The sequence below is a fragment of the Anolis carolinensis genome, chromosome 4 (genome assembly GCF_035594765.1).
Source record: "Anolis carolinensis isolate JA03-04 chromosome 4, rAnoCar3.1.pri, whole genome shotgun sequence".
In the NCBI taxonomy this organism is placed as follows: domain Eukaryota; kingdom Metazoa; phylum Chordata; class Lepidosauria; order Squamata; family Dactyloidae; genus Anolis; species Anolis carolinensis.
The window spans coordinates 62,030,426-62,044,452 of record NC_085844.1 but is presented as its reverse complement, the minus strand read 5'-3'; the positions used below and the strand labels follow the sequence as shown (position 1 = coordinate 62,044,452).

Below are 14,027 nucleotides of genomic sequence, written 5' to 3'. Positions count from 1 at the left end.
TCACAACACATACTGTAGTAACTACATGAACAAAATGGAAGGGTCTTTTTATCTCATGTATATGCTTCATCAAAATTTAGTACTAGTTTGTCAGAATCCTGACATTTGTAGAGAGAGCAAATAATTATAAGTAGAGCCTATATTGTTTTTACAAAAGAAAAGGGAATCAGGTCATTTTCTTTTTCCTATTTCTTTGTAGCACACTGTTTGCCAAATCTGAATGATCGTGGTTTCCAGTTGGGTATGAGAATATCCCTTGTGTAATAAACAACTGCCTCTGATGGCACAATGGGTTAAATCACTAAGCTGCTGAACTTGCTAACTGAAAGGTTGGCAGTTCGAATCCAGAGAACAGGGTGAGCTCCTGCTGTTAGCCCCAGCTTCTGCCAACCGAGCAGTTTGAAAACATCCAAATGTGAATAGATCAATAGCTACCGCTCTAACGGGAAGGTAACAGTGGTCTATGCAGTCATGCCGGCCACATGACCTTGGAGGTGTCTATGCACAATGCCGGCTCTTCGCTTTAGAAATGGAGATGAGCACCAACCCCCAGAGTCGGACACGACTAAACTTAATGTCAGGGGAAAACCTTTACCTTTACTAATAAACAACTGAAATAGAACACTGTACATAATACTATAGGAAACCATCTACACTACATCTGATTCTCTGTGGCCCCTTCTACACTGCCATATAAAATCCAGATTATCTGCTTTGAACTGGATTATATGAGTCCTACACTGCCATATCCAGTTCAAAGCAGATAATCTGGATTTTATATGGCAGTGTGGAAGGGGCCTAAAACTGCATCTACACTCCAGATGTAGTGTAGATGGTTTCTTAGTGTAGACTGCAGTTTGACATCACTATATCTGCCATGGCTCAATGCTATGGAATCATAGAACGTGTAGTTTGGAGAGGCATCCACACTATTGGCAAAGAAGGCTAAATACCTTGTAAAACTACAGCTTTCAGAGTTTCATAGCATTGAGCCATAGCAGATAAAGTGGTACGAAATGCATTATTTCTACAGTGTAGATGCAATCTCCGTTTGTTTCATTACTTTTAAATCTTGCGCAAAATCTGTACACTATTTGTAAACTTGTTACATTTTCAATTTTAAGGCTTGCTGCTTCAGTGAGTTTGCTTTATCCATGCTAATGTCATGTGTGAGATTATAGAAAACCTTTTAGTTGCCACTTTGGTAGGGAGGAGATTTTGTAGAAATAATATTTTGGGCTTCAGTTATCTGGGCATTAGGTCAATGCTTTGGGAAATTCTACTAAATATGCATTGTGCTGTTTTCTATATGGTGTCATATCTACAGAAACACAAGATAAAGATATGCAGGATTTTCCATTTCGCTTTAAGATACTATTTGAACCAAATGCTTCAGAGACTTCCTTTTGGTTCATAATGGCGAACCTTTCCTCAAAAGCCAGGACACAGATTCAAGAGCTATCTGATGGGGCTTTTAAGATTCTGTTCTTAATAATCCTGACCTGACATGCCCTTCTCTACCATTAGTTGGCTGTGTCTGTAACTCAGCAGTTTTATAGGTTTAAGGGTTCAGTGCTAAGTACATCTTTTAAGGCTAACCAAAGTCAGTTAAAAATGAAACAGTTCTCTCAGTCACTCTGTCTAATAGTCTAGAAATGCTTTTTCGTAAGTCTTTGCAACCTCCCGGCCTTTTAATCAAAACAAGTTCCAGTTCTTGGTCTAAAAACGTCACCTGGCATAAATCAGCACAGCTAACAAATTAAAGTTATTGAACTGAAGATGATTTATACCAGATGAGAATCTGGATTTTTAGACTAAAGTATGCTAGGCTTCAACCAAAAGCACAGGCAGGCAAAATTAAATTAATGCAATTTTTTTTTGCTTTTAAATGTATAAAGTGCTTTAAAACAAAAGAATGGTAAAACAAGCAGTTTCAATAAAACTGAAATTATTGTCATTAATCAGGACAGTAGTACAAAGAAAAGAGCACTATCACAATTAAGTTCAGGGAGAGAAATGGAAAAATAAGTGTCTCGCCATCTGCCTACAAAGTGCTGATTCTGAAGTGAAAATCAAAACTACTAGGCCCCAAGAGCAATATTCCAGGATATGTGGTCATTCAGTCTGCCGAGCTTGGTTTGAACTTTTGTTTCTTTCTAACATCTCTAAAAGATGAAAGAGTTGGATAAGAAGAACTCAACATAAGAAAGCATGATTGTAGTATTTTATCATCAGGGCAAAACAGCATGTAGGTTAAGATAAAGTTGACATCAGAGAGGAACATTTTTTCAAAGACTGCTATTTTTATGTTGAAAGATACATTCCTATGTTTATTACAGCTATATATTAATTCACTGAAAACTGTATACAGAGCATTTTTGTATTTATATTTTATACTTTCTTCCTGGTTTCAAAAGGAGATTCTGAAGTTGAATGTATTGTTTCTTTTTTTTTAAGCATACCTCTTGATTAAGTAGAAAGAAATGAAGATCAACCATTTGAATTGGGCCAAAGATAGATTTTTCTTTCTGTCTCAGGGAACACGAAGATGATCAATAATAATACCAGGATAATACAGCAGAGTATTCCAAGACGCATCAAGTTAAATTTTATATTTACCCAAGAATATATATATTATATTGGGCTGTGAAGGCATGCCTAAGTTTTAGAAATGTGAGCCTAGTCAGGTAGATAGCCCTTTCATGGTCAGGCTTTCACATCCTTTTGTTTTCAAAGTATGTCCACAGCGGTGATTGATGGTAGATACACGGGCACCCCTATGGCTCTTGGTTTATGTGTTTGTGGGGGCCTGGAAATTGAGGATTTGCCTATTTGTTTTCCTGCCCTCTGTATTCGGGGCCAAGAACTAAAATCCAAGAACTAACCCTGTAGTTACTCACAAGGTGCTTCTTTTTGCCCAGGCAGCACAGAAAATCCGGGCAAGATAGTGCAGTTGACTGTGCTGGGGATGCTTTTAACTAATAGTGGCTGTTTATATGCAGGGTGTTCCCTGCTTACATTTTAATAATGCTGTATTTACTTGGTTTTACCTGGTTTTTAATTATGAAGGTGCTAGTCCATGCAGTACCTTTTGTAGTATTCTAAGGGCATATCTCACCATTGATATATGTAGCATTTTAATGATTTATATAGGATTTTAATGGTGTATTTTATATTGTATTTAATAATCTGGTTTTCATGTATTTGTTTGTTTGCTTTGTATGTGAAAGACCTATGGTCTAAGCATCAAATAAACTGGGAACTTGAAATAAATAGAAGACCAAATAACACTTGCAACATTTGGAAGAACCTAGAAATAGACTATATTATATATCCTCTAGTTTAATAGACATGTTTAACATATTGAATTGACATTTGCAAATGTATATAGCTGTATTGTTTAAAAATTAAATTGAACAAAAGTTGCATTTAGCCCTAGTACTGGAGAAAAGGAGATATAAATGAATTAATGAAATTATAACAATAATAACAATAACACTTGAGAATAGTATTTTGAAGCATGCAAGATTGTCCCATGCATCCCTGTGTTTCATTTCCATTTACATAAAGGAAGTCAGTTACTATTAATACTATAACACAGAAATGGAAGTTCTTTTCCTTTCCATTTAGTATTTTCTTTTTTATTTGGTATTCTGTTGTAATCAGCTCTTTCTGGTACAAGCTGTGTGTGTGTGTGTGTGTGTGTGTGTGTATGTATGTAAGTGCCTTCAAATTGCCTGACAACTTATGACAACCACATGAATTTATAGAAATGACTAGGTTATAAACTCCAGTTCTGTACATTTTGGAAATTCTTCAGTATGAAAAATGGATTCCTAACTCCTATCCTTTCATTTCAATCACAGAGTAGAAAATTAGAGGATAGTGTTTTTATAGCCATTTGGAAGGCAAATAGTTTTCATTTCCATCTAAGTTTTCTTTCATTAGTGATAATTGAATACTGTATCTCAATCTGTTTTTGATTGTAGTGCCACTCAGGAAAGGGAATTAATTTTACATTCAAAAAGGAACTGCATAAAATGTGCGTTTATGACAGCATAGAAGATGGTTACAAATATTATTTTTAAATTAAATTTGTCATATAGTGCTCCTTTAGAGGGATAAAACATCCCTTTCTTTCTGCATGTGTGGATATGGTATGCAGTAATACATGGTGACATATAATTAGAGCTGCTTCACTTTCTTTTTCTAAATGAAAAACACTGTAGAAAAGACATGTGCATGAATACTTTATATAGATTCTGTGTGCAAGAACTAATACTGTATATGGCCTACCATTTGGTATTGGCACACATTTTAGTTGCTCCTAGGTAGTACATGAAAACGAAAAAAAAATACTGCAAAAGACACTGAGGCATCACTTTTGAGTCTTTGCTGCAAGTCTGTTGACATTTCCACCCACAGCAAAGGCTTTGGTTGTGGTGTGTGGTCAGCTCAGCAGCCATTCTCAAGCCACAGAGAGTGCCTCTGGCTGGGTTGCTTCTAGCAATCAAAATACATTGAAACATTGCTATCTTTCTGTGGTAAGATAAAGAAAGCAGAGGAAGCAATGGGAAAACATGGGAGTTACAAATATTATTATTATTATTATTATTATTATTATTATTATTATTATTATTTCTTGCCCATCTCTCCTCATGGCTCAAGGTGGGTTACAACATTGTAAAACATGTATTCATCTAAAAACATTCTTTAAAATAAACATATTAAAACATATTTCCACAAGATATACATTAAAATACACAAAACAGAGATTAAACATAATATGCAGGTTTAAAATTCATCATTTAAACTGTCTGGGTAAGCCTGCCAGAAGAGATAGGTCTTCACTTGTGTCTTAAATTGCGACAGCTCATGTAGCTGTCAAGGCTCTGGCAGGTCATTTCACAGTTCTGGGTCAGCCAATGAAACGGTCTTTTGAGTGACAGTTGTCAGTCGGGTTCTGGCTGGTTGGAGTAACTGCCCCCCAAAGGACCTCAGTATTCGGGGCGGATTGTATGGGAGAAGGTGATCCTGTAGGTAACCTGGACCCAAACCATGTAGGACTTTAAAAGTCAAAACCAACACTTTGTACTTTGCCCTGAAACTAATTGGTAGCTAGTGGAATGACTTTAGGATAGGTATAATATGTTCACTCTTGGATGTTCCTGTAACCAATCTGGCTGCTGTATTTTGAACCAGCGGGAGTACTTGGTACAATTTAGCCCAATGTAAAGTGCATTGAAGAAGTCCAACCTTGAGGTAGTGCAGCACATGCACTAGCATCTTAAAGTCCTCCAGATCTAGGAAGGGGCGCAGCTGGTGGATCAGCTGAAGCTGATAGTAATCACTCCTGACTGTCACATCTACCTGGGCTGACATTTGGAGAGACTCCCAGGAGCACTCCCAAGCTGCGAACACAGTCTTTCAGGGGGAGTGTATCCCCATCCAGAAGTGGTTGACTCACCTTCATCCCCAGATTAGGCCCATTGATGGCAAGCACTTGTTTTCTCTGGATTCAGTTTTCATTTGTTTTTCCTCATCCAGCCCATTGCCTCCTCCAGGCATTCATTCAGAGGAGACACACTATCCTTAGCTGTAGCTGTTTTTGAAGGCATGGAGAAATATATTTGGGTGTCGTCAGCATACTGAAAACACCCTGCCCCATGCCTACGAATAATCTCTCCCAGTGGCTTCATGTAAATATTAGAAAATTGGGGATAGAATGGCCCTTTGTGGAATGCCACGTAACAGCTCTTTTTTGGAGGAGCAGCTATCCCCAAGCACCATCATCTGGAACCTGCCTGAGAGATACAACCGGAACCACTGCAACACAGTCAGATTATTAAGGCAGATAACCCACAATTTCTGCTTTGAATTGGGTTATCTGAGTCCACACTGCCATATAATCCAGTTCAAAGCAGATAATGTGGGATTTTATATAGCTGTGTGGAAGGGGCACGAGACTGCCTGGAGTAGGAGGGCAACTGCCTTCTCAAGCACCTTGCCCAAAAAGGGAGGTTAGATACTGGTCTGTAATTATTAATGTAAGCCTTGATTCTCCTGTGAAAACCTAATCATGAAACAGAACACTTTTACCACTCCCACTCTGCAAAAAAAGGTCTTGTCTGGAAGAACTTGTATTCTGGAGCAAGTTGATAGAACAGAATAGGAGTAGCCAAAAGTGTCAGCAGGCATGCCTGCTCCTGCTTGAAAGAGAAGACTTCCCAACTGTTAGCACACTTCTCAGTTAATTTGCAATCCAGGGTCAATGTGACCATTATTGCCACAAAATACCTGTAAAAAATAATCACAAAAGTTGACTCAGGTGAGAGGACAAACCAGATATCACAATAGAAGTTTCTGGAGAAACTGAGTGCTGTGTTTCAACTACACAGTGACATTTAATTGAGCCAAGTACAAAGCTTTTCAGGCAATTTTGCGCTATTTTTATTGTTGAATGAGTAATTTCCCTTTCTACTGAAAGCCACCTTAAGGAAACCCATGAAGTAATATGTAAATAGAATCCCTGAAGTTTTGTGCCAGATACAGAGTAGACACGCTCCAACAATTATAATTCTTTAAATCCTGCATTTCAGAAAGTTGTTAATTTTTCTAAAAATAGACATGTAACACAACTTGCATGTTACAGCTTGCTGAACATATAACTCAAATTCACAGCTACTAGAGTCTTTTACTAACAAGACATAAAAAATGCCAATAAAGGAAGATACATAGAAAATACCAGAGTATAAAGTTGTATTTACACTTTTTTAAAACAATTTTCTTTTGAGAACATCTTACAAAACACATCAGAAACAAGAAGCACCCATTCTCAACAAATTATATTTAAGACCCATGTAACTACAGAATCCCTATCCATAGTTTTGTTTACCCATGGGGTAGGGGAGTGGTCTTTCTAGCAATTTGCTACATCCTTCAGACAGGGTTGTTGTATGTCTTTCGGGCTGTGTGGCCATGTTCCAGAAGCATTCTCTCCTGACGTTTCGCCCACATCTATGGCAGGCATCCTCAGAGGTTGTGAGGTATGGACCTCACAACCTCTGAGGATGCCTGCCATAGATGTGGGCGAAACGTCAGGAGAGAATGCTTCTGGAACATGGCCACACAGCCCGAAAGACATACAACAACCCTGTGATCCCGGCCATGAAAGCCTTCGACAACACATCCTCCAGACAATTCTATGGTATACATGCATGGTATGCTTTTCCATGGATCCAGGGTTTTTACTGTACTGAATGTCTCTTGTTTGCTCATTTCACAACATTATTTAATTTCTTGGATTTAGTAGCTAGGATGTGACAATTACTTCCTGCTAAAAAATTTAGTGCCCCCATAAGTCTCTTTGCAATTAAAGCAATATTGAAATAGGAAATGGCCTACATAACACTGAAAAAGCAGAAAAGCCAGCTATGCTATTTTGTGAAGGGCTTGGAAGAACTCATGCAAGACAATCAAAATTTGGCATTTTTACATTCAATAGCTATGTTGAAACAAGACAAGACAACTCCTTTGCTGTTGACCCATAAGGAGAAAATAGTTCCCTTTCAGTCACTTTCAAGAGCTCTGGGAACCCAAATGTCACTTCACTTGTATTAGTTTTTAAAAAATCTATATACATATTTGAGCATTAAAAAAAGCATTCTCTTATTTTCATGCCAGGGTGTAAAGTATATTGAAGGGCTATGTTCAGAAAAGGTTTATCCACCCATTAGATATGCAAAACTATTTGTGTTCTTTGGATTCTTGTCATATCTCAATGTAGACTCTATAATAAGGAAATATGATTTGTTAGTATTGTGAAAAGATTGTATATCTTACCAGGATTCTACAATATTTCTGTTGGTTGTATTTCAGAACCATGACCGCTCATGTATAGCATGCAGAATCATCTATCGGTCAGATGAACACCACCCTCCAATTTTACCTCCAAAGGGCGATTTGACTATTGGATTACATGGTGAATGGGTGAGCCAACGCTGTGAAGTGCGCCCCGAAGTGCTGTTTCTTACCAGGCACTTCATCTTCCATGACAACAACAACACTTGGGAAGGTCACTATTATCACTACTCTGACCCAATCTGCAAGCACCCCACTTTTACTATCTATGCCAAAGGCCGTTACAGCAGAGGAGTTCATTCATCGCGAGTTATGGGAGGAACAGAATTTGTTTTTAAAGGTAATGTTTATATGCTGTAGACATATTTCAATAGGGCGAACATTACCTGCCTTCATGATCAGTTGACTGGCACTTTAGTTCCAATCACAGATCATGAAACTATGTTTACTACTGTGAAATAGAATAAAATCTAACAAAACACATTCCTAAAAAGAATCAATGGACTTCCTCTGAAAGTTGTGTTGGGTCCCACTCTGAGAGAAAGGTGGCAAACAAAATGAAATGAATAAACAAATAAATATTGCTCATGACTTATTAGGGAGTCTATTTGCTGGAGTCTGTTAAACATTTTCATGCAAATTCATTAAGTTATGCCACCTAAACCTAAAATAGAGCCAGCCCTTCGTTTCTGTGAAATACCTTATGTGGAGGCCTATCCGGTTCAGATGAGAGTCAACGCTAAAATGATTTAAACAACTTTTACATTAAATCTAATCAGTCTTCTAAAAATCAGAACTTGATTGATATAAAACAGGATTGTTTTATCCAAGTCCTGAAGTTTATAGATTACTTGTTGTTCAAGATGTTGTACACATGGATCCTTAAAAGTAACTATAATATACAATGGCAATGGAATTGACATTTTCTGGGGGTTTTGGTTTCCATTTGGAACTGGTTATTTCATTCGCTTAGCGAGCAAGTATATGTTAAGAAACATAGCTTTATATCCTGGATATAGGACAATTTTAAAATGAAATATAGCATCCTATGTATTTTAATATTATCACGAAAACCAACTTGGTTTTATTTGCAGTCTTGCCTGAGACTGGGAAGTTGAAAAAAAAAATTTAGTCTCTGACTTTACTATCTAGTAATCCATTTTTTTTGTGTATTGATGGAATATTCTTTCCTGTGCCTTCTTGAAAACTAATTGTATTAAACCTGAATTACTGTCTTTTTGATGAGAACATTCATAACACAAATTAACATTCTTTCAAAATATGTGCTAGGACTAAGCGCTACTGATCCAAGAATAGTAAATCAATTAAGCTGAACATTCCCAGAGCATTGGTCCCAAGAAGTTTATACTCAATAAGATTTCTTAAACATATCTAATTTAAAAAAAATAAATTTTGATGACAGTTAGATGCAAGTTTGGTTTTTAAAGAACGGAAAGTTTTAAAAAAGGAAAATGAAATGTTGTTAACTGGCAATTTACCTTAATGATACAAAAGCCAAACACCTAGACCCAAATGCCTCATTCTAGATTTCTACACATACATCTCTAATTGCACAAAAACTAATGCTGCACTGGGTTTCTCTCCTATATATAAGTGCCAGAGTTCTATGTGTAGAGCAACAATAGCTCCAGCAGTTATATCTGCTCAATGAGAGCTAAATAGCTTATTACCTTAATCACAATTTTTACAGAGCTTGCTTAATGCTATCACTTTCTTTTTGAAGAAACAGTAGTTGCGGATATCTTTGATTTGGCACTTTGTTAGAAAGCCATATATTTGATCTGGCCCAGTTTCTTTCTGAAAAATTATGCCCCCCATGGCTATTCTTGCCTCCTCCTTGAAATTCTATTTCATTAAATGCTCTCATTTGGGGCAAATAGTAGAGTGGCTTGAGAAAGCAAACCAGTATTGAGGGCACTGGTGCTTGTCCCTAAATTAAAGCACATTGCAGTATGGCCTCACCTTTGATGCCACTTCCTAAACCATATGCATGAGAAATGAGGCTCATCCCTCCATTCCACTGATTGCTTACAGATGAAGGATTTTCAATTTTGCACAGAGCTCTCTGCCTCATAAAAGCCAACCCATTCATGTGTTTGATTCAAACTCTCCTGAAATGCATGCTAGAAAACCACATGTAGCAGAGAGCCATGTGTGCACCTCTGATGTTCTTAACAAAATGCAAAAATTATAAGTTCACAAAGACTAATGTGAGGGTGAGGGGTGAGGATGCTTTTGGCTTTCCAAAATAGTTGTTCGTGGTCAGACAATAAGTGTTCAGTGGACTAGTCAAGGCTTTTCTATTTTTGACTGAACCTTTAAGAATCCCCCAGCCAGCATGATCAATGACTGAGCAATTTGGAGAGTAGTCCCAAAATGTAATGTTGGTGTTGAACAGATGCCCATATTTAATACACAATAATTACACTTGAAATAATTTCTAGCTTTTCTTTCACACTGTAGCATAATTGCAGAAAACAAAGTCATACAATATCTTTCTGGACTGCCGCTCTGGAATGGGATATTGAAGCATCATTTTGTGATGGTTTTGGTCATTCCTGCACAAGTGAAGTCAGGAAGTAGTGCTGGGAGACACAGTTGTCCAATGGGATCGCTCAGATTTCTGACTTTTCCTCCACATGAAATACCTGGGAGAGGTGGCCTAGATTTTGAAGATCTAATGCCACCAGTATGTTGAAAAGACACAGTTCTGCTTTTCCTTTCTGTTGAACTTCAACACAGCTATTTTCATTTTAAACCCATGTCTGAGATAATAGACTAAGTAAAGATTTAAAAAATTGAAACTTAATACAGTGATGTTTCTAATAGGTAAAAATAAATAAATCGGGGAATAAAGACTCAGACAATGCTGGATATATTATAGAGTCTGTTAGAAATATTTAGGTTTGCAATTTTAGTGTATGGTAGGCTTCAGGCTTAAATCTACATGCCTTGGTTTCAGCAGTAGTCAGAAATGTTTGCCGAAGTAGTAGCAAGCGGTAGAGGCAGCCATGAGCGCTGGCAACGCCTCAGATAATATGGAGTGTTGGATAAGTAGAAGACAGATAACCGGAACTCTGCATCTCCTCATTTACTTTGCTTTATAGTGACCTAGAGTTTCTTGAAAAGATTTATGTTGCAGAGATTATTGGCTTCATTTTAGGATGAGAGAGTGTGACTTGTCCAAAGTTATCCTATGGGTTTCCATGGCTCAGCAGGTTTTTGAACTCTGGTCTCCTGGAGTCCTGGGTAATGCAAGATGACCAAACAGAGACTATTGTGTTTTGTGCTTATCATGAGAAGACGTGACTTGTTAGATGAAATAATAATGTTTGAAAAGGTAGAAGACATTAGTAGGGGAACATTGTTTTACCTACTGGTGGATAGATTCAGTCAAGGAAGCCACAGCCCTGAGTCTGCAAAACCTGAGCAGGTCTGTTGATAACAGGGTGACTTGGAAATCTCTCATTAATGGCGTTGCTGTAAGTTGAAGAAAACTTGACGACAGTTATTAACAGACGCCTAGAGCATTGCTTCCCAACCCGTAGGTCCCCATGTGTTTTGACCTATAACTCCCAGAAATCCCAGCCAGTTTAACAGCTGTTAGGATTTCTGGGAGTTGAAGGCCAAAACATCTGGGGACCCATAGGTTGAGAACCACTTCCTAGAGTCTAGTTCAACACTGCACCATTTTGGTCTTCATTGTAAGGTATGTCTTGGTTGGATAGCATCCTGGTTCCTGTGATTGACTGTATTCGAAGGTAACTGAAAAAAGTTATTGGAAACTGCTACTTGTGTATGTTTTTATAGCAGCCAGCTATAGCCATGCGAGATAACCCTGCTGCAGTTTCTTCATTGGATATTGGTTGTTTCTAAATTCATTTCAAGGTATATGTTTTGATTTATATTGACCTGGGTTCAGGCATCTAAGAGTATATGCTCCCATACAAGCTCACCAAAACTTTGAGGTCTTCTCTCAGTTCTTCTTCTGCAGACATTTTGATGTATGTGCACAAGAGGGCTTCATTTCAGACTGCTACTAAATGTGGCATTCCTCTTCCAAATGAGGCAAAATGTGCCCCTTCTCTATTGTCCATCTGCTAATAAGCATAGGCATGTTTATTCTGACATATCATCATCAATTGACAGGCTGTTGAAAGAAAGGCCCTTAATCATTTGGATTCCATGGGGTGTTATTTCACAATTTTTAATTGACTAGTGTTTTAATGTTATATTTTATCCTCGTAACATTCTGTATGTTTTCACCTTTTGATAAAGCAGCCTTGGATCCTTGATCTGGGAGGCTGGCTAAACAATTAATATAGAAAATAACTAAAACTGTGCTGAAAGAAATGTTAATTTGTTGAAGATGCCCTAACCAAAATAGTTCAGCCTACCATAAAGACAAGCCTGAGCCAGAGCATGATTAATTTGCTTTTTGTTTTTCTTCTTTTTTACAGTCAATCATATGAAGGTTACTCCCATGGACATAGCTACTGCCTCCTTACTGAATGTGTTTAATGGAAATGAGTGCGGGGCAGAAGGATCCTGGCAAGTAGGGGTGCAGCAAGATGTAACTCACACCAACGGCTGCATTGCTCTGGGGATCCGGCTCCCTCATACAGAGTATGAGCTCTTTAAAATGGAACAAGATGCCAAGGAGAGATACTTGCTGTATAATGGGCAGAGGCCTAGTGATGGATCCAGTCCAGACAGACCAGAAAAAAGAGCCACCTCCTACCAAATGCCCTTAATTCAATGTACACCAAGAGCTTTAGGAGAAAATAAACAAGGATCATTGGAAAACAGAGCACGAGCAAGGATTTCCTGGGTGTTTGCTTTGACCATTATATTACCTGTTTGTACTTTGCCACACATGAGCATGAGCTAGAAGTGTAAAGTTAAATTACTTTACAATCAGGGCTGTACAGGATTTTTTTGATACAGGGGAATGACGGAGGGAAGGGCATATTTTGAGACAAAACAAAAAAGACATTTATTTTCTTGATGCACTTGAATGCCTGAGAACTGTTGCTCAATTCCCCTCTTTGAATCATGAACACAGTATTCATTTGTTTCTGCTTTGAACTTCATCAAATCTTATCCATGGCCTGACATGACTGCACAACAGTAATTGCACTTTAAGACTGCAATTTCTTTCTTTAAAAATTACGTGGTTAAACCATCTTATACACCTCACTTGTCAGTGTTGCTGTTGCAGTCTTTCTTACCTACAAAATCAGCTTCTGCTTTGGATATAACTATGCATTTATTGTATTGTGTCAATACTGGTAAATGACATTGTTCTTCAGCTACAGTGTATATAGGTGTGTGTGTATATATATATACATGAAAACTCAACTAAGGATTATCTCAAATACTTTTATAGATTTTACATAAAATGAAATGTTTTTAGTGTCAGGAATGAATGAAAAATCAAAATTTCAAGAATAATTTAAATCATTTTATGTAGATTTTTTGACCATAAGAGTAATCAACAATTTAGACTAACATTCTTATATTATTTCTGAAGTCATTGTAATTCAACATCTCCCAGTAGTGAAGTTTGCAGTTGAGTTTTCAGGTTGGGTTTGTTCCTCCCACTTCAGCCAGGTAGGCTGTGGAGTCTTTCCCACAAGCTACATAGGAACTCCCTGAGAGGGAGAACAGAGGGCAGGTGGGCGCCCTGTCACCCTCCCCACCTCCAGTGGTACACAAGATCCCAATGGGTGGGGGAGACTCTTACAACCTGGGAAGTGTGCAGCAGCAGTGCCAGGGGTGTTTCAGTTCCACTTCAAGTTCCCACATTAAAGCTGCATGGGAGGAGGTGGATGCCTCTGTCTCTGGTGCAGACATCCATGTGGCCAGAAGGGAGCTGAAGTGGGGCCTAGCAGAGGACAAAGGAGAGGGCCTAGCTTCCAATGTTGAGATTTTCCAGCAGACGCATTGGCCGCCCCACAAGTAGCACAAAAAGTAGCACCATTCCTTCACCAGGGAAAATATGACTTCTGTAATATACTCTTTGAATGAGGAATATGGTAATGAGGAAGCAAAAGCTATGCACATTCTGTGTCTCTTGTGGCTGACAGGTCTTCCCTCCTCTGGCAATACTATCCAAGGTGATGAGGAAGCACACCGACAGGAAA

At 38.1% G+C, this 14,027-nt stretch overlaps 1 protein-coding gene across 1 annotated transcript in view; it reads left to right on the top strand.

The window, feature by feature from the left end:
* The window catches only part of apcdd1 (APC down-regulated 1), a 39,719-nt gene extending 26,477 nt beyond the window's left edge, over positions 1 to 13,242 (top strand). The window contains exons 4-5 of the mRNA XM_008118189.3: positions 7,879 to 8,200; positions 12,342 to 13,242. Of these exons, the coding sequence (XP_008116396.1) occupies positions 7,879 to 8,200; positions 12,342 to 12,772 (753 nt within the window). The 3' untranslated portion in view covers positions 12,773 to 13,242. The remainder of the gene's footprint in view (positions 1 to 7,878; positions 8,201 to 12,341) is intronic.
* Positions 13,243 to 14,027: the final 785 nt, after the last annotated feature.